Consider the following 26,190-nt stretch of genomic DNA (forward strand, 5'->3'; position numbering starts at 1 on the left):
ATTATCGAATATTCTTCAAAATTTGATCCAGATTTTTAACGAAAGGGAAATAAAAGTTTAAGCAATCTTCAAAGGCTGTAGAAAAAATAAGATAATGCCATATAAAGAACTTAATTTATGCATATTAGTATATTAGTTTTTGTTGTAATAAGATTTACTTTCATCTTTAATCCTATTCATTAATGAAAATTTTGGAAATTCCACATATTCAAGACACTCAACACTTTCAACACTTTTTCAAAATAAGAAAAACAAAAGGGAATCTTTTAATTGTAAATTAATGAATTTCACAGTTCGATACAGCTTAAAAAGATCAGTCGACTTTTTAGGAAATGCTGTACTTAAAACTTGGTTTAACTTCCCCCACTTGAGAGATCTGTGATGACGGCTTTGCCACTTGGTCGACACCATTGAAGTTGGCACTTGAAAGTATTTGCAGTCCTCTTACAGCACCACAAAAGTTCATCATTCATTTGGCCTTTTGTTACTACTTATTACCATTCGACATGGCCATCACGTTCAACGTTCCACACGAAAAGGCAAAATAAAAGGGGAAGGAGGGGAAGAAATGCAACATGCCACCAAACTCTGTCAGCCCCATTCATAAATCCAACTGAAATACATCATCTTTAACTTTTTCATATTGATGTAATGTTTTTCCATTTCAAAAATGTTTCTTTTTTTCTTCGCTTTTCGCTTTTTATTAAGCGCTAATTGTGTGTCAAGAGTTCACAACGCGGCAGGGTACCGCAGACAGACAGGGAGGCAAATCTTCAAAAAATAGTTAAAAAAGCGAGCATCAACAACTTTCACATTCAACAATGGGGCTTCAACTTTGGCATATTTCTGGCCTTAAACAACAATAAGACAAAAAACAGACAAAAGCCGAAACGCGCGTGCAAAAAACCGAACCAGAAAAAGACAAACAATTTTTAAAAAACTGAAAATTAAAGTGTGTCTGCAGTTCAATGAACGGCAAAAACAAAGCCAGCAAAGCAGAAATTTCAAAACACAAAAATCGCAAAGAGAACGCAATTAAATGCTTTGCGTCGAAATCTTGATACCCTTTAGGTTAATTTGAGGTGTAGTACATTACATATTCGTGTATTTATGTTCGTTCATTTCATTTAATCATATGCAAATAGTTTAATAAGCTTTTCACAAACCAAAAACAAATTAACCCAACAGCGAAATATCGTTAGCCAGAATTCCAAACACGTCTAAGCCCCTTGGCAAGGGTATCAAAGAAAACAAACACTAAACTTATAAAAAAATAAACATCCAGCATATAATTAACACAATGAAGTGCAGAAGTAAGCAAAGCAACAACAAAGTCCGCAGAATAAAAAATTATTGTTTAACAAAAGTGCTGAGATATTTGTAAAAACGAGACAGACATGCCGAAAAACAGATAGAGGAGAGCAAGAGAGCAAGAGAGAAAAATACAGAGAAATAAATTTAAGCAAATGAAAAAATTCTGAAGAAAAAAGAAATCATCATCATCATCAAACATACAGAAAAGAATTTAACAAATAAAAAACACAAACACCAAGCAATACACACAATAAAAAAAACAACAACACAACAAAAAAAAACCCAAATACAATTAAATAACTTGAAAAATAATAAAAATTCCAGCCATAAATTTCTTGCAAGTAGCAACAAAAAACAAAAATCAAGATAATTACTTAGATGTATGCAAAATTAGAGAGAGAAAAACAGGGTAATTAGGGGTATTCCAATTTTGACGTCTCGTTTATCGCTTTATAAATATAGTAGTAAAATTAAGTAGAAAAAAAATCACACATTCGATTCTCTAGGAATAAACGGAGATATAAAAATATAATACAAAATATTATTAAAGATATTCTCCCCTCACTGCAATCGAAATCAGCAAAATAGTCGATGACCATCAAACTGTTGCAGCTTTACAATATTTTTGATTATGTTTCTATTAATAATTTTGTCTGCCAAAAAAAGGGGCGTGTCGTCGAATGGAATGGAAACCATAAAGCCAATGCAGATGGAAATTAATATTGTCATAAAACTCGCATAAAATATGTTAAATCAAACGAAATTGCTGGGCGTCAGACAAACGACTGTCACAATGACGCCATTTACGGTTTGACAGGCACAGACAACGCCAAGCCACACCACAGAGGACAGAGTACAGAGGCCAGCAGGCGACGTTTGTCTGCGCCTTAGAAGTTCTCATCGAAGTTTTCTGACACAGGGCAGAAAACTTAATGTGGTCTTGATGTGGACATATGTGGATGGCAGTTAAATTTGTTAGCAAACTGTCAATAAAAAGCTGGAAATCTGGTCAAAACGAAAAGTTCTAAATTGATACAAAGGTAATATAAATAAAACTAGGTTAAGGTAAATCCATTAAAATCTGTGTTCAAATTTATGTCAAACTCAATGTATCCAAAGTTCACCAAATTCAATTGAAAGTTAGCTTGAAAGTGTAAACGATTCAGATTAAAATAATTGTCTGGCGAATTACTAGTAACTTTTGTTTAGGTAATCTTAAAATCACAAAAATTTTGGTATTTTTATTTATTGTAAAACATCCAATTTAAGATCCCCTCAATAAATATATCAATTGAGTCAATTTTATATATTTTCGGTTTTTTTAATTAGTCATATTTCAGATTCTCAAAATAATTACAAAGTAATATTGGCGTGTATAAAAATCATTTTACTTTCAGAACTCATCAATTTTCAATTCGTGTAAAATTTTAGGTCATTATCTTATCTTGAAAACTTTTTCTATTAAGCCGTGTGAAAACTATCTAGCAAGAAAGATTTTGAGACCTTTTGTTTACAGTGACCAAAGTAAAAATTAATTAATTAATCAAGATTTAGCCTTAATGGCACTGTGTTATTATAAATTTATCTAATCATTCCGATCCCAACAGAAAAATCCATTTTGCAATGCTAATTGAATTAGATGTAGCAACATTTATGCTAAAATTCAAGCAATTGTTTCTTATGATTTTAGACAACATTTGGAAAATCTCCCAGTTCCATAAGTGATCAGATAAGGTATGATGGTATCTTTGAAATTGCATTATAAATGCTTCAACTTTGTCTGTGTCTTTCTCTTCTAGCTTTGTTCGCCAGTTTGCAGTTTCTCTTTCTACTCACTTTTCATTCATGGTTGAGTTTTCTACTACTTTTCCATCCTAGTGGATATTCTAGCTACTTTTAAAGGCAATTTCAATGGCGTGCAGTTGCTGTTGTTGTCGTTATTGTTGTTGTTGTTGATGTTGTTGTTGTCGTTGTGCAAAGTTATGCGCGTTGTAATTGCAAAAGTGACAATATCCGCTTCGTGCTAAGCTGCAACAATGCCAAAACTATGCCACAAAACGGATGCAATAAACACGCAGGCAAAGCCAAAGCCAAAGCCAGAGTCAGAGTCAGAGCCAAGTCATGAATGGCAAAGTGAAAATTAGCAATATGTAGAAAGATTTCATCAATTTGGCGCAACAAAAGAGAGTTTCATAAATTTTCATTAACAAAAATAAGAAGAAAATAAATGTATTCGATATACAAAATGTATCTGCAAGAAAAAAAATCTGTTTATCTCTATCTCTCTCTTTTTTTTTGCGCGCGGGTCACAAATACACAATTTAATAAATTGCACAAAATGTTTATAGTTATATGTGTGATTTTGTAGATGTGTGTGTGTGAGTATAAAATTATTCAAAGTCACGTTGTCTGCTCCCATTGTGACAACACAAATGATCTCTGCTCAAAGTTAGTTTCCCACGAACATATAACCCAAAATATATGTATATGGATAATAAAAAGCGTTAAAGATTTGCCAATATTAAGAGACGACCTTGTGGGCATGTAGATATACACACACTTAGCTATCAAGTGGTGGGAATGTGAATTGGCTAAACAAAGTCTTAATAGAATTTGCCAAATTTACTTACATATGTATGTATGTGTGTAGTTGGGACCTAAATTAAAATAAAATGCAGCCACACTTATTCTGCAAATGTAGCAACACTATCTCTACTCAATATGCCTAAACAGATAATTGGCAAATTTTTGAGCAATGCGTTTTCAATATAGTTTAGTAAATTGTTTTCTTCACATGTTTCTGCTTGGCAAAAAGGCTTTGTTTCAAGTGTTATTGAGTGGTTGTAAAAACTGCAAACATTTAATTACTTTGTTCACATATTTTTCTTAAGCATTCGTTATACATATTGTCAAGCTTTTCAATTTAACAAGTATATATGTACATGTGTAGGTACAACTGTGCATATAAAGCTCACCGATTGGAATTTTCTAATTAATTTTAGTGCTTTTCTGCTTAAATCCATTAGAAACAACTGAGTTTGCTTAACGTATTTCTTTGTGTCTGAAATATGCAAAAACACTTTTAAATTCTGGTTTTAAAAGTGCAGGATAAGCATACAATATGACCGCATACAAAGGTTAATTTAGTTTTTTAAATTAATGTTTTTTAGTGTACTAAAAAGACTTTGCCTCTTAAATATCTGAGTTGAATGTTAGTTGAAGAGTTTTGCCCCAAACGATCTAAATTCCTTCATTTAATACCTACACTTATGTATGCAGTCGTACTTTTTTTTAAGAATGTGCAGCCACACTTTTTGTTTACTGACTAATTAATTTAGTTGAACATTGCATTTGTTTACGGCTTTATAACATAGGTGATTGAATCCTATGTCAGTGTTTCTTACTTTACATTTTTTTATTTAACGAGGAATTAATGTTTGTGGCTTGAAAGCCAAATTTTTAAAAAAATGCTAAATTTATGTATGTATATATGTATTGGTTTTCTGCTTTTTTGCACATTATTCTGTCAACAGAGATTAACATGGCTATTTTTATTTAGGTCTTTTATTATATTTTTGAATTTATACAAGGATAAATAGTTTGTTGTCTTAAGTCATCAGTCTTGTTGACATATCTTGCATATCTTTGTCACACTTATTTAATTTATAACTTGATTTGCTTAAAATAGAATTGTTGTGCCTTCAAAAAACTGATAGTACCTAATTAACCGCAATGCCACAAACATTCTGGACTATGTTTTTTTGTCTTTAAGAACTAGAGCGCATGTCTTACTCACTCGCAAAACACTTGGGCTATTGTTTTGCATTCGTTTTATCGTGTGGGCGTAATCTTTAGAGCATTGTCACTCAATGCCTCACTTAACGGCACTTAGCCGAAACAAGCTTGAGCTGCAACAATTGAAAAAAGGAGGAAAAAATGCGATGCACAGATTCAAATTTGCAATAGTGTGTGTGTGTGTGTGTGTGTGTGTGTGTGTGTGTGTGTGTGTGTGTGTGTGTAGCACAAGTAAGTGGCATGCCGTCAATTATAACATTTGTGACAGTTGAAACTTTCAAATTAACCCACACAGACAGACCCATGCATATATCATACTTGCACATACATATGGATATATATATTTTATATGTATATCGCATGTATGAGCAAATTTTGTGTGTTTTTTGCATAAGCCAAAAAGTTTACCATGGCCACCAATGCAGAGAAGGGGACGAGGGGAGTCAGATGGCGGTGGTGGAGGCAATAGACAACTTCAAGTGGCAACCAAGCGTGGAGTGCGGTGCAAAACCAACTGACCCAAATACTTGGCTTCCACTTCAATTTCGATGGCTTGGCTTTTGCTGTTGTTTTTGTTGTTATTGCTGCCGCTGCTGCTAATCTAACGGTAAATGGCAAAACTGACTTGAACGCCGTCAAATGCAGTTAACCGCATTTTTGCGTGCATTTTGTATCTAATAGATACATTTGGCCACACCTATCTACCCCTTCGTGCCATTCAACTCTCAGCCCAGGCACGCACTTTTTTCCTCACTTTGCTTTCGAATTGACACTTGGAAAATAATTGAAAAACCACAAAACAAAAATTGTAAATTAATATGCATACATACATACATACATATGTATGTATATATGTTATATGTATATATATGTGTACCAACATTGTTTGGTCATTTCATTACAAATCGTTTGACAGGTCTTTGAACTTGCTAATCTAAGCTAAATATGGTTCACTAATTAGTGTGAAAAATTTTTGTTTACAATCATCTCTATATTCAGCAAATTGGCATTTAGTAAATCAATATTTTCTTTGCCGAATTTCATTTCATTTCAAGTGAAACATCCAAAATTGATCGTTTGATCTTTCATACATTTTTATACCCTTGCAGAGGGTATTATAAAATTGGTCAGATGTTTGTAACGCACAGAAGGAGACGTTTCCGACCCCATAAAGTATATATTTTCTTGATCAGCATGAGAAGCTAAGTCGATATAGCCATGTCCGTCTGTCCGTCTGTCCGTCTGACCGTCTGTCCGTCTGTCCGTCGGTGCGTACGCTTTTTACTCAGCCATCTTAAGAGCTATCGGGATGAAATTTTTTTTGGGAGCTTTTTTTTACCCGGGTGAGATAAAGTATGAAAATCTTTGGGATCGGACCACTATATCATATAGCTCTAGAAGAAACATTTTTGCAAAAATTGGAGTATCCCCATGAAATTTACCAATATGATAGTAATAGATATAAAATCTCAGATCCCAAAATTTGAATCTGATCCGATAAATAGAACACAAGTTACAGTCAATATAAATCGGTTCAAACGCTGCCGGCAGCGCTGCTTGCTGCCTACTACTGCCATCATCAAATCAACAGAGCACACGCATACACACACAGACGCAACGCTACATGAACTGTATGTGTATGCGTGCCGTGCTTTGCTTAGAAAATGATGGAAGAAGAAAAACTTGTGGTAAAAAGAGAAATAATATTTTGTTTGTGTATTGATGAATTGAGTTGCAGGGAAAGAAATTTCAAAAAGGAAAAATATTATTGCCAAGTATAATGCAAGGGTATATAAACTTCGGCATAGCCGAAGTTAGCTTCTTTGATATTTTGTTTAGAAATTTTGACTCATGAGAAATAGTTGGTATTTTTTGTTGGGTATTCCAGGCGCTATAGAAACTTCCCTGACTTTAAAGATTAAAGATTTTTTCCGAATAAAATTGGTGGATATTATGAAAATAAGTTCATTAGATAACGTTTTTATTTAAATTGAAATTTTGGGAAATTTGAGATTAGGAACAACATAATAAATAATAAATACTGGAATTTTCGAATAATTTAGAAGTCTTATTTGCAGAAAACTTTTTAAGTAAATAAACAAAAAATTAAAAGTATATAAAAAATTAAATATATTTTGTATATTCGGTTTTTATATTGTTTGTTGTTGTACTGTAGAATTCAAAATTTAAGTATGTTGTTGCTCAGGATTTTAGTGAACTATTTTGAACTCTCTCGTGTATATATTAACTCGACCTTTAATAGGCTCAAATTTAAGTTTGATCTACAATTATTAATCATAATTAGTGGGAATTTCGTAAAAGTTTTTGTGCGCCAAATAATCAAGGGTTATTATTATTCATTTGAATTTTGTTAACTTAGAGTTTTTCGCACCGGACGTGCCCTCAAATCGAATCGAAGTGCTAATCGATGAATCATGGCAACTAATTTATTACCTTTGAACAGGTTTTTTTTCTAAAAAAAATCAAAGACTGTTTCAAATACATATTTGTTTGGGAATTTGTTAGTTTGTCAGAGCCGAACAGATGCTCTCGGTGGCATCAAAAGCTGTTGGTTTGGTTTCATGAATGAGAGTAATGCATATATATGTATACATGTTTGTGTATGTGTGTATCTTTGTGTATGTGCATAAAGAACGTAAATTGAGGATGTGAGTCACAGCAGCCGCAATAGCATTTAAATAAATTATATTTAGAGCAGCTGCTGCTGTGGCCTTTCTCCCTCCCTTCCGCTCTTCTTGCCGTTGTGTGTGCCTTTTTTAATTTGTATCTCAAAGATGCGCACACCCAACCGCAAGACAAACAATAAAAACACGAGACAAACAACAGTTAGTTTGTCAATTTGTTTTACTGGTGTTTGTTTATTTTGCTTTTGTTGTTGTGACATTTTGTTGTGTATCTTTTACGTCAGGCGTTTATTGATAAGAAATTGGCTAAGCAAATATAAGAAAAAGGCTTATCAAATAGCCCCGGTAAAAGCCGGATGACTACAATGACTAATTAAAAGCGGAAATGTTAAATTGATTGACTTCCAAGTGGCAAAATAAAAACACATAGTGAGTAGTATTCGGCTAAGCTTGACAAATCCTTTAATCCTTTGTTAACGAAAAGCTACAAATTAAATCCAATTGACATTTGTCATATAAGCCAAAGACAAATAAAACACTCTAAACGGAAGTGTGTATCTTTCAGTCCTAGTTAAACACAGCCCTTAAAAAAATAGAAAAATATAGAAAGGGGAGAAGAAATTTCATAGTCCCTTCACTTTTTCTCGCTTTGCTTCTTTTTCTCTCAACCACAATTGCAAGTCAAGTTAAAAAGAAATTTTCATAATTAGCGTTAATTGCTGCTTAGTTGTGCAAATAGAACAGGGAATGCCGCTGCTCACGATGATGAAGATAATGATGAGAAGAAGAGAGAGATGGGATTTTTGGGTGGCAACATCCCAGCTGGAAAGAGAGAAAGTGCCACAGAACACAGCGGCAAATGTTGAGTCATCAAAGGAAAAAATGCAGACAATATACATATAGAAAAAAAAAAAAGAAAAAGTGAACAATCTGCATCAAAGTTGAGGGCGGGCAAGTGCCTCAAGTGACCAACGCCATCAGTACCCTAACCCCCACTTACTTCTCCATTCCTCTCCTTTATTCACTTGCTCTTAAAACGGTAAAAGTGAATGGCAAACTGGGCCGGTTAACTCTGTGTGTGTGTGTGTGTATAGACAAATTGTAACTGCTGCTGCAGGTGAAGTAATTCAACACACACACCCAGCGAAATGTCAAAGAGGTTTGCGGCACTGCGCAACAATGCAAACGAATTGAAAAAGAAATCTCGAATCATGGCAAAGATATATGTGTACATATATAGATACGATACAAGAGCGCATGGAAAAGATACCTTAAACATGTATATCATATAACATCATGGCGATGGGAAGAGTAAAGGGCAATTGCCTGAACATTCAGGCATCGAATTAGGCATACACTAAGATAAGTGTTGCAAGAGTAATGACAAAGCGAGTACGAAGGGCTTATCCAACACTGCATTGTTTCTGTTCGCTTTGTGTGACATAAAAGTGTCGTGAATGAAAAACTATATAAAATCTTGATATACTTTCATTTAGTTAGTGTATTGAAAATACCGCCTCTATCCAATCAATTGAAAACGCTGGAATAGCATTGTCGTTTCTTTTTTTGGGTGCGGCGTTTGCTCAGTTTTAATTGAATTGAATTGAATTGGCCAACCCGAAAGATATTTCAGACATGCATTTTGCTCATAGAAACAACCGAAACAAGAAAAATGAAAAATTAAAAGACACTCGAAGGAAAAATGGCAAAGGCGTGGCTCATGCCAAAGTTTCGACTTTGCTATGCTTTTGCTTTGGTTTCTCCTGCATTTCAGGCAACAAGTGCCACACACAAACAACTCGAGAAAGACAGAGACTTATCAAAGAATTTGCATTTGTATAGATATTAGTGAAGTCATTTGAATTTCCCATTGTTTTCAGAAGGAACAAATTAAATTTTATTATTGTTTTTTATGTCATATGACATCATCAGCATCATCATCATTATCTTCATCGTGAGCATTTTCATGGCCATGCAAGTTCCTCTAGGAGTAAGCCGAAGAAATTGCTTTCTTTTACCATGACCTCGTAAAGTTTGCCGCAGTGTTGCACGTGGCTATAAAAACCAAAGTTCTCAAGTGGTGGGAGGTGAAAAGAGAACACATGCAGGAGAGGTTGCAATCCTTTGCCAAGATACTCGAAGAAAATTCTTGTGATTGCATAACACACACAGAATGAGAGAGATAGAAAGGAGCAACAAAAGTTTGACCTTGTTGCACGGTCAGTTGCATTTAAAAGATTCTGCTTTTAATTGAAATTTTTAAGTTTTTCCTTTTCGTTTTCCACTTACTGTTAAAGGCCATTATCATTGACAATGATGATGGTGATAAGAATTGTGGTATTTGTTGTTGTTGTTGCTTACCTGGAAAAAGAAAAATGAAAAATATATAAACATTAATATCACAATTAATTGCTGTATTTAAGTAAACGGCAATGATAATACATATAAATATTTATATTAAAATTCAACTTTAAAGCCCTGCTGTTGCAATTGCCAGTTCACTGAATTGATACCCCCCTTAAACCTCTCTCGAATTTGGTCTTACCAATTGAAAAACAATAACGATAATTAATTCATAAGCCTCATATATACCGATATATTGCATATACATATGTATATATATATGTATGTACATTTATTTGCTGGCCTCTCTGTGTTGGCGGCATTGTATAATTTTCGTTTTGCATTGCCATATTTTTTGGCCATTTCACGCGTCTGTTAAAACACAATGCAAACAACGAAAAATATAATTGAAAACATGATGGAAATTAATTACGTACCCAAAAAATAACGAGCATTTTAATACTTTAGCAAATGGTTTGTATATCGTATATCTTATTTATTATACAACTTATAAATTATTCAAGCGAAATTTGCAATCAATTCGCAACTATCACAGTCAATACAGGTGCCAAATAGATTAGCCTAACAAAACAAACATCAACAATTCGTTGAACAATTTTTGGTTGGTTTAAACAATGTACATTTACTGAAAGACACCTTTTTGCGATCTAAACGTTATATTAGAAAATTATTATACAAATACACATAAAAATATATAAAATGTTTCAAATATATGTATATCTCTGGCTCTTTTCTTAATTTTCAATTATTTGTAAAGGGGAATTAAACAAATTTATTTGATTTAAGTAAAACTTTGCTATTCTTTCAAACGGAATCTTTTGTTCGTTTATGAATCAAAAAGTACAATTTTCGACAACAAAAATTTCGCAATGAGCTATAAACACGAAGGGAACATGTCTAGTCAAAAGTAATAATAATTTTAAATGTGGATAAATATGATTACATCGTATAGAAAGACTTATGTACATATATACGTTTATTTAATTATTTAAAATTAGGAGGCTGCCAAATTAATTGCATAATTTATTTTGTTTCATCAAATTGAATGTGTGCGTGTGTGTGTGTGTGCCTCTGTAGTGTGTTCCGCATGTGCGGCAAATGTTGGAAATGAAACACACGAATTCGGGGAAAAAACAAAATAATCAAGAATTGAAAATTTTGTGGGATTTCCACTGCGTTTTTGTTTTTAGTAAATTATCCGAGGCCGATCCACACAAAAAAAAAAAATCAAATCCGAAAACAAAATCCACTTGCGACAAATTTCAAAGGAAATTTTATGAAATATTTTAATTTGCTGCCCCGAGTCGGGAATATTGATTTTAACAACTATTTTTTCTTTCAATTTACATATTTCTTTTTCAATTTTCGTTTGCAATTTTCCAATTTTTTGAGGTTTGTTTAAGTGGGGGAATCATACATAGTAGATAAGACAATACGGACAGAGGAAAATTAAATTTAACGTTGCTTCTTTATGGCAAAATGTTCGATTTTGGCAAACAAACTGGCTAATAATAATGTTAAGTAATGTATGAAAGTTAGGGTATAGAATCGACGGTAAAGTGACTTCTAGGCCTTCGGCTTTTATTTTGTCTCTTCGCTAGACAACATATGGAGGATTTTATGTGAAGTCATTGTATATTATTATGACGAGAACCTCGGCACATTTTGTGGTCTGTTCATTTATTATTATTTTTTTTTTTATTTATTTTTTGGCTTGTTTTGTGTGACAAGAAAAAAAGGAAGGCATTGCTGGAGGCTGTTTAATGAGGGCGTGGCGTAAGTTTTGTGTCTCTATATTCATTTATGCCTATTCACATTTTGTTGTTAGATTGGTAACTGGTCTCTCATGAAAACTACTTGACTTACTCTCGTCTTTTTTTATGACCCCTTCATATACACGAAATACATATATGTTATGATATTCACCATGATTTTTATTGTAATAAATCCTTTGAACTGTGGATAGAAGGACCAATGCTTGTGTAGGTCTTTAGGTTTTGCTCTATAGAAATTAGCACTCAAGAAAGTTTATGGGACGTGCAAGAGCAAAAGACATACTAATATATAGTATATATTTTACTTTTGTTAGTTTAGATTCTACTAAACGACAGACACGTGTTAGGGGTTAGTTTTTGTAGATGAAATCATGAAATTGTCTTGTGTTTAATTTGGAATTTATTGGGTATGTGAATTTTTTTTCCTTTTTTTGTTGGCCCTAATGAACCCAATCAGATAATTATTGGTTAAGTTCTTGAACAGAATTTCAATCAAGAGGATAATTTTTTATGATGGGATTCCATGGTGCTTCAGTTTTTATTTTTCACATTATTGTACTTTGGTTTTTTCATAGACTTTTTGCAATCTTTGACAAAAGCGTCATGCTCACGCTTCCAAATTCTTGCATATTCAAATCCTATCAAAAGCGCCATCGGCGGTGGACAATTCTGTTTAAGCCAAGAAAACGAATGGCAGACAATTTCAACTTAATTTGAGGAAAACGAAACTTACATCGTTTTCGTAGGACGCTAGGAACGATTTGTTTTCGGCTCTTTTACCAGCTTCTGTGGTCATATTATCTTTCGGGATACAGGGCACTGCTCGGGACCAATTAACGGCCATTGTAAATTTAGATTTGTAATTGATTTACCAAAAATATTGAAATAATTTACATGTGTGTGTAATTTGTTTTTTTCTTGTGTGTTTTGTAAGTGGGTGTGAATTTAATACTTTTTCTCGCCAATTGTCAGCATTTTGGATACAATTTCAATTTAAGTCAAGGCTTTCTATATAAATTAGAGTGATTTGTATTCACTTTCCCTTATTCTCTAAAAATTGACCTATAAAAACCTTTAACCCCGAGGCAAAGCTTGTCATCCCGTGTTGGTCAATTTGTTCAGGAAGAAAACTTAAATTCAAGCCGAAACAAATCCCAAATTGATAGCCAAAACAAAACAAAAGGACCAAACATTTATGTAGTTGGCTTAATACTTTTTACCCTTTTAACCCTTTCCACTAGAAACGATTGACCCATGACCATTAACCGCTAAAATCTCTCTCACAACCGCAAATGTCACCCACAGCAAAAAAGGCAAAAACAAAAAAAAGAAAATAATAAAAACCGACATTGATATGAAAGAAAAGTCGCGTGTGGAAACTGTGAAAATTGTGGCCATTGGGCAGGCTGTCAGACGGTCAGTCATAGGGCAATCGCAACGAATCGAATTGAAACGGAATTCGAAACGGAATGATATGTATCGAATAAAAAGGGTGCTGGGTGAGGTAGCCCCCTCCCCAAGGCAATTATATAGGACAACTATAACGAACATAACGTGTACTACAATAATAAAAATATATATGTACATACATACATATGTATAAGAGTATATGTAAGCATTTTATGGGCACAGATATTATATAAAAGATATATATATATATTTTCCTTTTTTCATATGAATCGAAATAAGTACTTTTGAGTAAAAAATACGCAAATGGTTTTTTAGGTGGCTCACTTGGGAGATTTCACACATGTGTATATATGTATGTATTTTTATATATGTACATATATTTATAAGTATATACATATGTACATATATATTTTAATAAATGAAGCACCCCGAAAAAGTCGAAACAAAAAGCAAAGGACACAGCAAACAAAAACGACAGCAACAACAATAACGTTGGAAAAAAAGTTTAGGATCAAAAAGTAGATGAACAAAAAAAGAAAATAGAAATCCTCGTGGTTCGCAACTTCGACTAAGAGATACTCTTTATAACTATGTTAAAAAGTGCAGAACTTGTGACACTTTTTCTTATGCAGGATAGATTCTTAAAGAATGAAATATCCACATATGATATTTTGTATATATTTATATATATATTTTTATAGGGTCCTTAGGGACTCCATAATTCTTTAAGTGGTATTCCATTTTATATTATATTGTGCATGAATACCCTTATTATCCAGGGTATTTAAAAAAAATGGAATAGCAGAATCACATGAATGGCACTTAACTTGCCTGGCAGATGAAACTGAAAGATGAAGAGGAGAAGCAGCTAGAGAATGGACAGAAGGAGATGGAGTTGAAGTGCGCTTGGGGCGAGATAGACACACACACACACACACAGAGAGAGATACATACATATAGTGCAAGCGAGAGAGAAGGAGTGGAAAGAGAAAGAGCCAGTTGTATAGGAGGAACCGTTACAGTTACAGTTTTAATGCGCATTGCATGTGTGCCCCTAAACCCTCCAACTACCACCCTAAGCCCCAACCCTTTCGCCTAAAAGTAAGTTTCTGTTGTTTGATGCCAATTTTTTGCATTGCTTTTGGTAGAGATTCTTTTTTTTATCACATTCTTCTTTCATTTTTGGGGTCCTTTTTTCTGTTCTGTCTCTGTGCTCTAGCTATCCTTGTTACTCGGCTGCCCGCTTGCTCTGCATTTGTCGGTTGTTGAACTCGGAACTCAGCCCAGAAGCTTCTGGAGGCCATAAGTGGCCGTAGCCAACAATTGCTGCTGCAACAACAACAATGACAACAAATCAAATGAAAGCTGCGTTTGCTGCAATTTTTTTATTTTTATTATTTTCTTCTTTTTTTTTTTTGGATTGTTTGTTGTAGTCCAAAGAAAAATGCGACGATATAAATAAAAATGCATACAAAAGCGAAAAAGAAAGGTATAGAAAAGGACAGAGGGTTAGAGAGGGACAGGCGGATGAAGACTTACACTGACATCTATATATGTATATTTATATGATTGTATGTATGTATGTGTATGTGTATGGAAGATGAAATTTATGGTTTGCTTTATTTTAAATGCTGTCAACGGTTATTGAGACACATATTCGACGCGCCGCAACACGATGGGCCACGCCTCCCTTTTGGTTTTATAGCAAACTCATTAAAAAGTAATTAAACGACTTGACTCAGGAGACTGCCGTCTCGCTCTATCTTCCTCTCCCTTGCTGTGCCTGTAGCTCTGTTTTTTTCCCTGCGCCTCTCTGTGGGGCCTGCGGCTATTTGCAAGGTCAACACGCACAACCAATTTATACCCACACACATACATGCAAACATCTTATATACATACATATGTATTTATTTATTGTCTGGCCTGCGTCTGGTTAGGCTTGAGGCAAACAAAAACATATTACGCATACGCCACGAAGGACAACGCCAACGACAACAACACTGAAAGCAAACACACACACACACAAAACGGCTGGAAAAAGGAAAAAAAAGGTAGAATAAGATACACAAATTTCTGGTCATAGCATTTTAAGATTTTTTATGTACTTTCTCATAAAAAACTTGGGAAAAGAGGCTGTCTACATATTTCGCTTAAATTGTTCTAGAATCTACTATGGGTTCTATAAATACTTTTGAACTCAAATCTGATATTTTTTTCATTTTGGAAATTACTTTTATCTTTTGCATCATATTTCTTCCTTTAGAAATTCTCTTTAGTGTATTTCGGATTCATTCCTATTATCCTTTATTATTTCTAATTGATTGCTTTATTTTCTGGCTTTTCGTTGATCGTCAAATTTTAGCATGTAATCTTTTTTTTTTGCTCTCTCTGAATACTCTCTGAATACTGTTGTTTTGTGTCTCTATGCTGTTGTTGTTTGTGTAGCGTTACACCTGTTCCTTCCTAGGCTTTCCAAGGACACAGTATCCACGCATTCTTCAGCGAAAAAAAAAATGTCCTAAAAATGCCCATAAATATCATACTCAAATATTTCGAGAGGCGCAAAGCAAACTAACACAAACCTTTCAGATTCTTCGTTGTTTGCTTCCTCTTTGCGGCTTAAAAGAGAAGACCAAAATTGCCAAAACGTGTTGACAATTTCGCCTTACGCCAGGACAACACACGGACTCAACTTAATGTTACTTGACTCGACTCGATCCGGACAAGGATTTGCCATTGTCCTTGAGCTAGAAAATTTATGGGCGCTTTAAGTTATTTTGTCATTTTGCATTATTTCGTTTAGTTTCTTTTGTTTTCTTTTTTTGTTTTTAGTTATTTTATTTTGTGGTCGTAAGCCCCGCCACGCCTTGGTGAAAATAATATTGCGCAATGTATAAAAAAACGATTCTTGGGCAATTTAAAGAAGTTTTGTATACACTACAAAAAAAGAGGCCATTCATTTAGGTGTTAGGGTTATGCTTTATGAATTATATGTATGCATATGTTAGATCCAAGGGGTTTCCCTCTCAATAGAGTAAAGCCCTTCGTTAAGGGTTCTTTCCAGTGTAAAGGAATGTTTACGCAGAAAATTGGTTGGCGGCAGTTGACTGAATTTATTTATAGCCCACAGTGATTATCAGCTGGCTTAAACTCAGCTTACACAGAGGGCAATACAATATATAATTGTCAGACAGAAGGAGAGAGAAAACAGGGAGTAGGAGAGAGGTGGAGATGTAGCACTTTCGCATTTCTTCTTCACTGACATTATTGCGAATGCAATTCTCATAAATTTCAACTTAATAGACTTGTAGGCAACGTATTCGCCCATCAGACATATGCAAATTCATAGCAATTCATATCAAGAAAAAAAGAAACACAAGAAAAATGGGCAATAGACGCAGATTTCTTAGCTTTGCTTTTGGTAACTGTGGGAAGAATTGGTTCTGAGGATGAGTCAGCATTTGAGGTAATTTAAAAATTTAATTAAAATCAAAGTGAAAAGAAAAGTACTAAGCTCAGTGGAAAAATTTCATCAAATAACAAATGAAACCATGAAACTTTTTGTTTTTATTTCTATTTATTTTGTTTGCTTTACGGCAAACAAACAAAGTTCAGGGTCACAACAACTCAATAAGTTGGGTGAGATCAGGGGCAGAGGCCGATGTGAAATATTGTGTGACTTCATTTACCGTTAGATTGCCAAAAAAACAAGAGATTGCACAACAGTGAAACCAGGCATTAAATGACCCAGACACCAACTAACTATGATTATGATTCGGTTGCTTTTATTTGATTTTAATATTCTTCTTTTAGAAATTATTTGTTTGTTTTATTTTAGCAATTGAAAATCTTCCAGTTAAAACAAGTTTTCACATTCCAAAATGATTTCGTGTCGTATCATTAGTTTTGCTTTTCTAACGATTTTCCACTGTATTCGACTGCTGGCCAAAAACTTCACACTTAACGAAAATCAAATCAAGTGAAATTCGTATTCGACACGCAATTTTTTCTGTGGCCAAACAACAGAGATTGTTTCCCCCTTGTTCTGAGTAAGGAGGGGAAAATGTTCGTTTCTTTTTTTTTTTTTAGATGGGAATCGAGGCAGGGGACACGCCTGGGAAAATCAATTACGCGTACGCGTCGCAACGGAAGTGGAAATCTACAACAACAACGGCAACAACATTGCCACTTTAAGCCGGAAATGTGCGACAGCCACAGAAAGTATGCCGGGCTTAGGCCATGAGAGTCAGAGGGGTCAAAATCGGGCGAAAACGGAATCGAATTCTCAGTTTCTGGTTCTCGTTTTTCTTCTCTCTTTTCTGGCCACGTGCCTGACATTTCAATTAAATTGCCAAAATATATAAACGAATGTACATATATATGCATATCTATCTATATAAATATGTAGAATTTAAGTGCAAATATTTTATTAAATTTTCCTGTGCACTCTAGAGTCACTTTATCCGAAACTATCATCATTCGTGTGTGTGTGTGTGTGTGAGTGTGTGTGTGTGTCACTCTCACTCTGTGGCATGAGCCATTAGTGCATCGTTGACGAAGGCTCGTGCCCAAATGATATAATTACGTTTCAATTAGTGCAACTCTTGCATAGAGAAGATGAGATGGATGATGGTTGCATGATGATGATGATGATGAGAAGGAGAAGGAGACGGGGGCTTAGTTGGGGACTGAAATGCCACATGCCGCAAAACTTGCTGCAAATTATAAGTTAAACTAGAAGCCCCCCCACCAGCCCCCAAATTCTGGCAGACAAATGGTTTATCATACAAAAGGATAGGTAACATGTTGGTTGCCGCAGTGGGAAATCAGTTTTGTGGGTAGACAGACCAAAATACATAAATAATAAACTAAATTAAAACTCCAAACTATATGCAGTCAAACATTTGTTTAACTTTATTTTCGAGAATCGTCCAATTTGTTACATATAAAATCTGTCAAATTAGTTTCTACCCACAATTGAAATGCAATATTTAAAGTTTAAAAGCTAGCTATATAATTATAAGAGCAACATCAATTAAAAAGCATATGGCTTTGATATTTTAATGACCTAATGTATAAATATCCTAAGTCTGAGGCTGAAGTCATTTTGATTTGATGGTAACATTATCTTATACTATTTAGTCTTTAGAAATGAACACCAACTAGCAACGCTGATTCTCACCTGTAAACTTTAAATGAACATACTTTGAATATGTGTTACATTTATCTTTGTTTTTCACTCTGGCGAGCCTCAGACCTGCTCCTGTACAGTTCACTGCACGTTAAAGTTCATGAACTGATTTTGCCAATAAAGAAATATGTTATAAGTGTGTGTCATTAAGCTATAAGGAACACATAAACAACTTGGCACAAATTCATATCCCGCACTCCACCCCACACCATGAATTTCCAGCATCATCTCCATTTACCCGGGAATTGTGGGCGGTTTTAGTTCAATGAACTGACTCCAAAGTAAATAGGGAGAGAGGGAGAAGATGCGATAGGATGATGGAGAAGCATGAGAATGGGATGGCAATCTAAGCATTACATCAACACTTGAAGAAGAATAAATATACACACACACACACACACACACACAACTTAATCTCACTGGCAATAATTTTCAATATATTTTCTTCATTTTCGGTTTTTCTTCTCTTTTGTGTGTGTTTTATTTGGTTAATCTCTTTGGTAATAATTTTTAATTAACTTGAGGGTCGAACCCGCACATTATATTGAGGGTAAAAATTTATAAAGACTCATTACTTGGCTGTAAACTTTGACTTGACTTTTCGTTCACTGTTTGAACTCTCAACTTTCGGAAGATAAATAAAATTGTCATCTCAATGCCTTCTTTAATGAGCTAATTGGCATCCAAGAAATTAAACAAAATGTAAGACGAAACGTAGGGACCTATTTTTAAGTAGAGGGCATTGAAAGTTTTCAGGAAATTTGAGAAGGCCGAAAATCGAGGCAAGTGCAAGAACTGTGTCAGTTGCACATAATACAATAGATTATTCCAATATCTGAACAATAGAATGCCCATACCGCATCTGTCTCTGTGTGTCTCTCTGAGTGTGTGTGTGTGTGTGTTTTTAAGGCAAACATTTTCATCTCGAATTCTGTGAGGAAGTAAACTTCAAAATGATTGTTACTTATTACCGCACATAAAACGCTTTGCAAACATTTAGAACATTTTGTCTCTGATGTCATATTACCAGAAGCAAAAGAAACAAAAAAAAAAACAAAACCCAGCATAGAGTCGGGTACACAAAAAGCTTACTCTACTTGAAACTCGTAAAAAATTACGAGAGACAGAGATAGACACTCAGTAAGTAAGTGAGATGGATAGAGATCCAAAAAGTGGGTAGCGGGAAAAGTGCATAAAAATGTTGTGAATGTCAAACTGTATGTAAAGGAGCAGAGGAAGTTAGTCAGTCAGGCGACAGGTAGCCAAGAACGCAAAAAAAAAAACACAACCAAATGACGACAAAGAGAGAATAAGACAAGTAAAATTCAGTACATTAAGTCGGCAGGGACATCAAGATACTCTATACAAAGAGCTGGCAGTAGAACAAAGGAATACCCTGTTAAATTAATTATAAATCAGAGATTCTATTTTCGCGAGGATGCATATCAAATATACTTTCATCAAGTTACTATTGCAGTCTCAAAATTTTCACTTTCTTCATTCTACACATTGTTATACCCTCTTCCCTGATTTGTATAGGGTATTGAAACGGCATCTGTTCTATTTGGTAAGCATAAACTTGCCCATTTTTACGATTGTTCAGATTTATTGGCTTCCTCGGCTTACTCGATTTTATTATTGTAGTCAGTCGGTTGTCGGTTGCATTGCATTTGCATATTTTTCGTTATCGCTGTCTTGCGGCTCGTTGATTTTTATGCCAAACTCGAAGGTTAGCCGAAATAGTTTCTCAAGTTTCTTAGTTTTAGTTTTTTATGCGTTTTGTATTCTTTTTCGGTTCCTTTTTTTGTTTTTTGGTTTTGGTTTTTTGTTTTCTGCTTTGAAGTGCAAAGCTGCCAAATGCTAATGACAGTCGCGCGTGAACGAGCTGGCAGGCGACTGTCAAACTCAAAATGACAAATTGCTTCAGCTCAAGCAGATGGTTTTTGGACGATGGCGTTGACGACTTGGAGCCGGGAATGGTATGATTGGGATTGAAGTCGCGAGATTAGAAGCCGCAATGAAAGGGGAGAGGGGGAGTTGGTGTCGCCCAACGTGAGTTGGCATAAATTGTGACAGCATTTTCGTATGTCACTGCCACTCTTGTTGCACCACACTCTCTCGCACATTAGTTGGAGGTGGAGGTGGAGGTCGAGGGGTAAGTTTTCTTCGCTTGCTTCTTTAAGGAAAACTTTTGGCTGTCATATCCGGCAATCTTTGTCGATCAAATTCCAAGTACAGTTAAATTGTTGACCCACAAAAAAAAAAAAGACAAATAAGGTTTAACTGATTTTTCATGTTGTTGACAGTCAAAATCAAATGCTACACTTTTCATGTCGGAAGAATTTTAGTTTAATTTTATAAACTGTTAAAGCTTGCAAAGACCATTGATTGTGGTTTTGCTTCTAGTCAAAGTCAAAACTGGTAATTGAAGTCGTAATTGAAAGTGTGTTTGAGTCTGATATTTGATCTGATATTGAGTATCATCTGTTTACATCTCAAGTCAAAATACTTTGGTTATAAACAACGAATCGTTATATCGAATTATTCCTTTTAAATACATATGTATCTCTTTATAGTTTTGTTCTACTGGATATTAAATTTTTGGCGAGTTTGGTTTCGTATCTTATTGTTTTTTTTGTTTGTGGTGGCCTTGTTTTCTTCCGTTTCTCAACCTTTCTGGTAGACATCCGCAATTCGAAACCCGCATAGTTTGGCATAGTTCGGACTGACCATTTATGTTTGTGTGGGCATATAAAATAATAAGAATTATGTTGATTAGAGCAAAGCATTTACAGACTCAACACCAAGCAATAAGTTCTTCGACTGCAAAAAGACTTCTCAAAGTGGCGCTAGGCGACTAGATGAGATGGGAAAAATAAAGAAAAAAGAACCAAACGTAGAAAATGTTCAGCAATATTCTGCTAAATATTTTGCACATGACTGCGATAAACGGGGAGTGCGGATAGGGTGGAGAGGGTGTGGAAACAAGAGCATGCTCAGCATTCTTATAATTATAACATGCTCAGCATCCATATCAATATAGTGTAGACCCCGGGCGCAAATTCCATTAGATGGCAGCGACCAAAGAGACGAGGCCCAGCGGCACGCAGCACTCAGAGCCCATTTCCTCTGCAAGTTTATTCGATTAACTACAATCAGGGGCACGGGAGTCAGTCAGAGTGGAATGGGGCTTGGGGATGGCGTGGAGATGTATGTAGATGGTAAGTGAAGGAAATAGTGTAGTGTAGACCCCGTGTCATTTGCCAAATGAGGCTTGGCAGTGAGGAGTCTGGCAGAAAAACAGGGAGGGAGAGAGAGTGGAGAGAGGGAAAGCCATTTACACTTCCCCGTAATTGTAAATTATGAGAACAAGGAGCAAATGGTTAGCGCAAAAGGACTAGACAGACGAGAGAGAAATTGCTGGCCTGAACTCGATTCAACTATTACTACTTGCAGCTTCTTCACATGCAAATTCAATTATCTCACTTTTAGACCCCCTGGCCCCACCCCTTTGGGAACGCTCTTCCGAAAAAAAGCAACTTTAACTGGGAATTCAATTTGTGTTTTTGTGCTGTCTCAAATTTCAAATGTTTCATTTTCTTTTATTTCAATCAATGCTGCCTCATTGTTTAGGCATCTCCCTAGCATCTGCCTCTTGGTCTATGGGATCCCCGATCTCACCTCCCCCTTCGCTGTCGCTTCTTTGCCGCCCCAATTAAGGTTAATGACATTGATAAATTGAAAATGGTGGTTATTGAGGTTTCTAGGTTGCGCAAAACTTGATAAAATTCAATTATTTTGCCAACATCGTATACCCAACACATCTCCCCACAGCCCCCTCTCCATCTCTTGTGTGTGTGCCTTGAGAGATGGCAAACAATTTAAGCAGAAAAGTGACATATTCTGGCCGTCTGAAGTCTTTCTCCGTGTAAGTTCTAAGTCCATTCGCTGAAGCGAATTGCGTGTTTCTATTTCTTTTTTTGGGCTTGGCACATTCGAGAATAAGCCAGTTTACCAGTCGGCCCGCCCCGTTGGCCAGGTTGGACAGTTATGGTTAGCTTCTATGGTCAGTTTATCTGGTCACGTGGGCGTACTGAAAGTGTGCATGGTAATGTGGAAGCAGTGGCTACATGACCAACATGACCGAGATGAGATTGCAACATACAGGGTAATTTTCAGTGAGGCACTAAAAACTATGCGAAACTTCTAAAAGAATTTAGTTTACTCGAAAATAGAGTGTACTTTGATAAATCTAGTAGTATATCAATATTAAGTGACTTTAAGCTACGAGACACCCTGCTTGTTTAGCTGATTATGAATAATCTTAGTTTTAATATGTTAATTACACAGTCCTACATAACACAACTAATTTTTACCTCATTGAAGTTTCCAAAATGTGGTCTTGAGAAATTTTAATTTTAGATTTAGACTAAATTTGAAGAGATTATTTTGTAAGTATTTTGAAATAGATGCTTAAACTAATTTAAGATCAATATGAAATGTAAACCATAAAGTAAGAGTGATTTTGCTTTAAGCTAATTGTAAGTTAAATTTGACTACTTCTGGTTTGTTGACTTAAATTTCTTGTAAGGTTGTGCTATTGCGTGGGCGTATTTCGAGTTCCTGTTAGATCTATTAATACATTTTGTTCTCTTATCTCAATGTTTCGAATTAAATGTATAAAACTCATTTCTGTTCAGAGAACCCGAGCACTAAGCATTTCAAGTTAATTTGTTGCTGATGGCTTTAAATGACTACTAGAAGCACAGAGAAGTCTTAGAGACAGGCCGGGGCAGGGAAGTAGAAGAGGAAAGGGTGGCCGTATCGGGGACTTAAGCCGGTTCGTCGGGAAGGGCGACCGAGGGGGAAAGATAAATCAAATGCAAAGTTTACTTGTTGACTTTGCGGGCAGACTGAGGCAGCTTAAATGCCAAATGTATACACTTACTGCAAAGTGGGGCGGTGGATGCGATACCATGAGATGAATTGAGGTTTAGGGATTGGGGTTTGGTTTGTGGTTTTTTGTGGACTATTTTTAGACTTAGAGCGACGACAATGACTCCACTCCTCGACACTCTTTTATCTCTAGCCTCTAGTCTTCTCGCTTGGCAAGTTTTTTGGCAGCTTAAAAATAACTTCGGTTTCTGAAAAGGCTTAACAAAAGTTTCGCCTTTTTTGAAGAAATTGTGATGCTTAAGAAAGGGATTACTTCAGATGTAATTAGCAGCCATCAGCTGCATACCACGAGAGACGGAGGAAATTGATAGCTTGGCAGCTTAAACAAAAATCGGTAATTAGTTCAAAGAGCTAGGAAAGTTCATTCAAAGATTTTTCATATTTATCTAATAAATTGCTGATGGACTTAAAAAAAAAACGAACAAAGCATTAAATTTTAATGCCTCATAATATTTCATACAAGTTAGACGAAAGCTAGTTATAGTGCAAAGTTAATCTTCCATAGATTATAGACATTTTATTCGGTATCGCCTGCTTGTTTCTAAGTTAGGTGGAAAATGATATTCGTTTTAGTATTCCGCTTAGTAAGTATTTATTACTTTCAAACCAAGTCGAAGCACTCCAAGTCTCTGGACTCAGGTTTTATTGACAACTAATTAACTTTAAAAAAACTCTATGTACCTTATTTTCTTAATTTTTAATCATTTAATTAAGGTCTTGCATTACAGAAACCTTGGTTTTCTATATTGGAAGAGTGGAAGAGTGATAAACTCACCATATTCCGCTGACATGGCGCACATGGGCTGATGATGTGCATGCGGATGATGCGGATGCTGCGGACAGATGCCCTCATGTGGATGTGGGGCTATATAGTACTCGGGTGGATAGAATTCACCCGGATATTGTATATAAAGTGGTCCCGGTGGCAGCTGAGCTGCAGTTGGTGGAGGAACTGTCGGCGGTCCAATGCCATTGGTGCCATTGCTGGAACCGTTGCCCTGGCTCCCGCCACTGCCGCTGGAAACGCTGCTGACGCTGCTGGACGATGAACCACCTCCGCCGCCGCCATTGGGTGAGATTCCTCCATGGCCATGGCCATGGCCGTGACCATGTCCGTTTTCATGTGGTACCTGTTGCTGGCTTGGTGGTGGTTGCTGATGATGGAGGGCATGCGGTGGCGGTGGCTGCGGCGGCAACATATGATGATGATGCTGCAAGGCCGCCAATAAGGTCAATTGCTGTTGCGGATGATGCAAAGCACAGACAGGTGGCACAATTTGAGCGCCCTGCGGTGGCGTTGCCGTTTGCTGCAGCAAAGGCGGCGAGGCTGGTAGCGAGCAATTCGAAGATCCACCATCGGAAGGAGAATGTTGCTGTTGTTGCTGCTCGGCAACATTCAATCGCACCATGATTTCCTACAAGAATTTGTTTGAATTTTCTGATGCGGCTTAACTAGTTTGTTATCAACATTATTGCTGCAACTTTGTTGCCAGCTTCGAAAACTGTTTTTTGTGTTTTTGTTTTTATCTGTAAGTAAATTGTGTTCCCAATATTAATAAATATGATGGATGGGGGAGTTGCGGCAAGTTGCCACATTCCACTAGGTCCCAACGTTTGCGTTTGCTTTTGCTTTTTGCTTTTTTTAGAGATAAGAGAGAAATGTGTTCCCCTTTTTTTTCACTGATTGGCTCGGCCCTTGTCAAGGTTATCTATACAATGTTGTTTGCTTTTTTTTCGCTTATTTTTTTTTTTTATGTATGTTGGCTTTAATTAGAGAATCGGTTTATATATACCACAACTGGGTCAATTTCGTGGAATCCCAAGATTGTCTTATCTATTGAAATATACAAATATTAATTTTGTTGCGCGTTCATGCGAAATACATGAGTAAAGCGAAACCTACAGCTAAAGTCTTAAAAATGCCAAAAGTTAACCGATTTCTTAATATAAAATCAAGATCTTGCCAAACTTTAAATGAAATAATTATTTATAAAGAGAAATCAACCGCAACAAATTTTTGGCATGATAAGGATTTTTCTCACAAATAAATAAACAAACATCTGTGCGTGACATTAAAATTAAGACGTTCAAGAAGAAATGTTGACTCGTTTTGAACAGCTGACTGAACAAACGATCAGCTGAGGGGAATACCCCAATTCCCTTTTTTTTTACATAACAAATTGAAGTAATCCACATATGTTGACACAGTCATTACATTTCTTTATAATTTATTTAAAATTCTTTAATAATTCAGTAGCTGAAAAAATTTGTCAAATGTTTATAGCAGCCCAAAAAACAAATGCATCAATGTTCCCGATTCGATTTACTTTGATCTCTGACTGTTTATAGACCACCCACTCGCCTCTTTGGGTGTGTGGGGGCGGAAGAGGAGAGGAGGACGTAATGCTAAACACATGTTGCAGCATACTCATACATATGTACATACATATGTACATATGTATTAAACTAAATATTTTTGTTATTTGGAAAAGGTCTCTGCTAAGTCGTTGTGCTCGTCGCAAAGACTTCCGGTCTAAATTTCCAGTAAATAATGAAGAAAAGCAAAAAAAAAAAAAACATTTTTTAAAAATGTGTGGCAAAAAAATGACGAAAAATGTGCCAACTAAATTTAGAGAGAATCCATAAATCACATGGAAAATTATCACTAAATGTTGACACAGGCATCAACGCTGTCTGAACGCTGTTGTTGTTGTTGTTGTTGTTATTGTTGTTGTTACTG

At 35.5% G+C, this 26,190-nt stretch overlaps 1 protein-coding gene across 3 annotated transcripts in view; it reads right to left on the reverse strand.

Moving 5' to 3' along the window:
- The window catches only part of LOC6651848 (fibronectin type-III domain-containing protein 3A), a 44,612-nt gene extending 19,663 nt beyond the window's left edge, over nt 1-24,949 (reverse strand). The window contains exons 1-2 of one of the 3 annotated variants that reach the window (XM_047010518.1): nt 12,627-12,902; nt 10,044-10,115 (exon numbers count right to left, since the gene is read on the reverse strand). In XM_047010518.1, coding sequence (XP_046866474.1) covers nt 10,044-10,062 — 19 coding nt within the window. In that variant the 5' untranslated portion in view covers nt 10,063-10,115; nt 12,627-12,902. Of the gene's footprint in view, nt 1-10,043; nt 10,116-12,626; nt 12,903-24,225 lie in introns of those variants that run through there. The other 2 variants (XM_047010517.1, XM_023180945.2) reach the window with 2 other exon arrangements.
- Nucleotides 24,950-26,190: the final 1,241 nt, after the last annotated feature.

The sequence above is a fragment of the Drosophila willistoni genome (genome assembly GCF_018902025.1).
Source record: "Drosophila willistoni isolate 14030-0811.24 chromosome 2R unlocalized genomic scaffold, UCI_dwil_1.1 Seg167, whole genome shotgun sequence".
Classification (NCBI taxonomy): domain Eukaryota; kingdom Metazoa; phylum Arthropoda; class Insecta; order Diptera; family Drosophilidae; genus Drosophila; species Drosophila willistoni.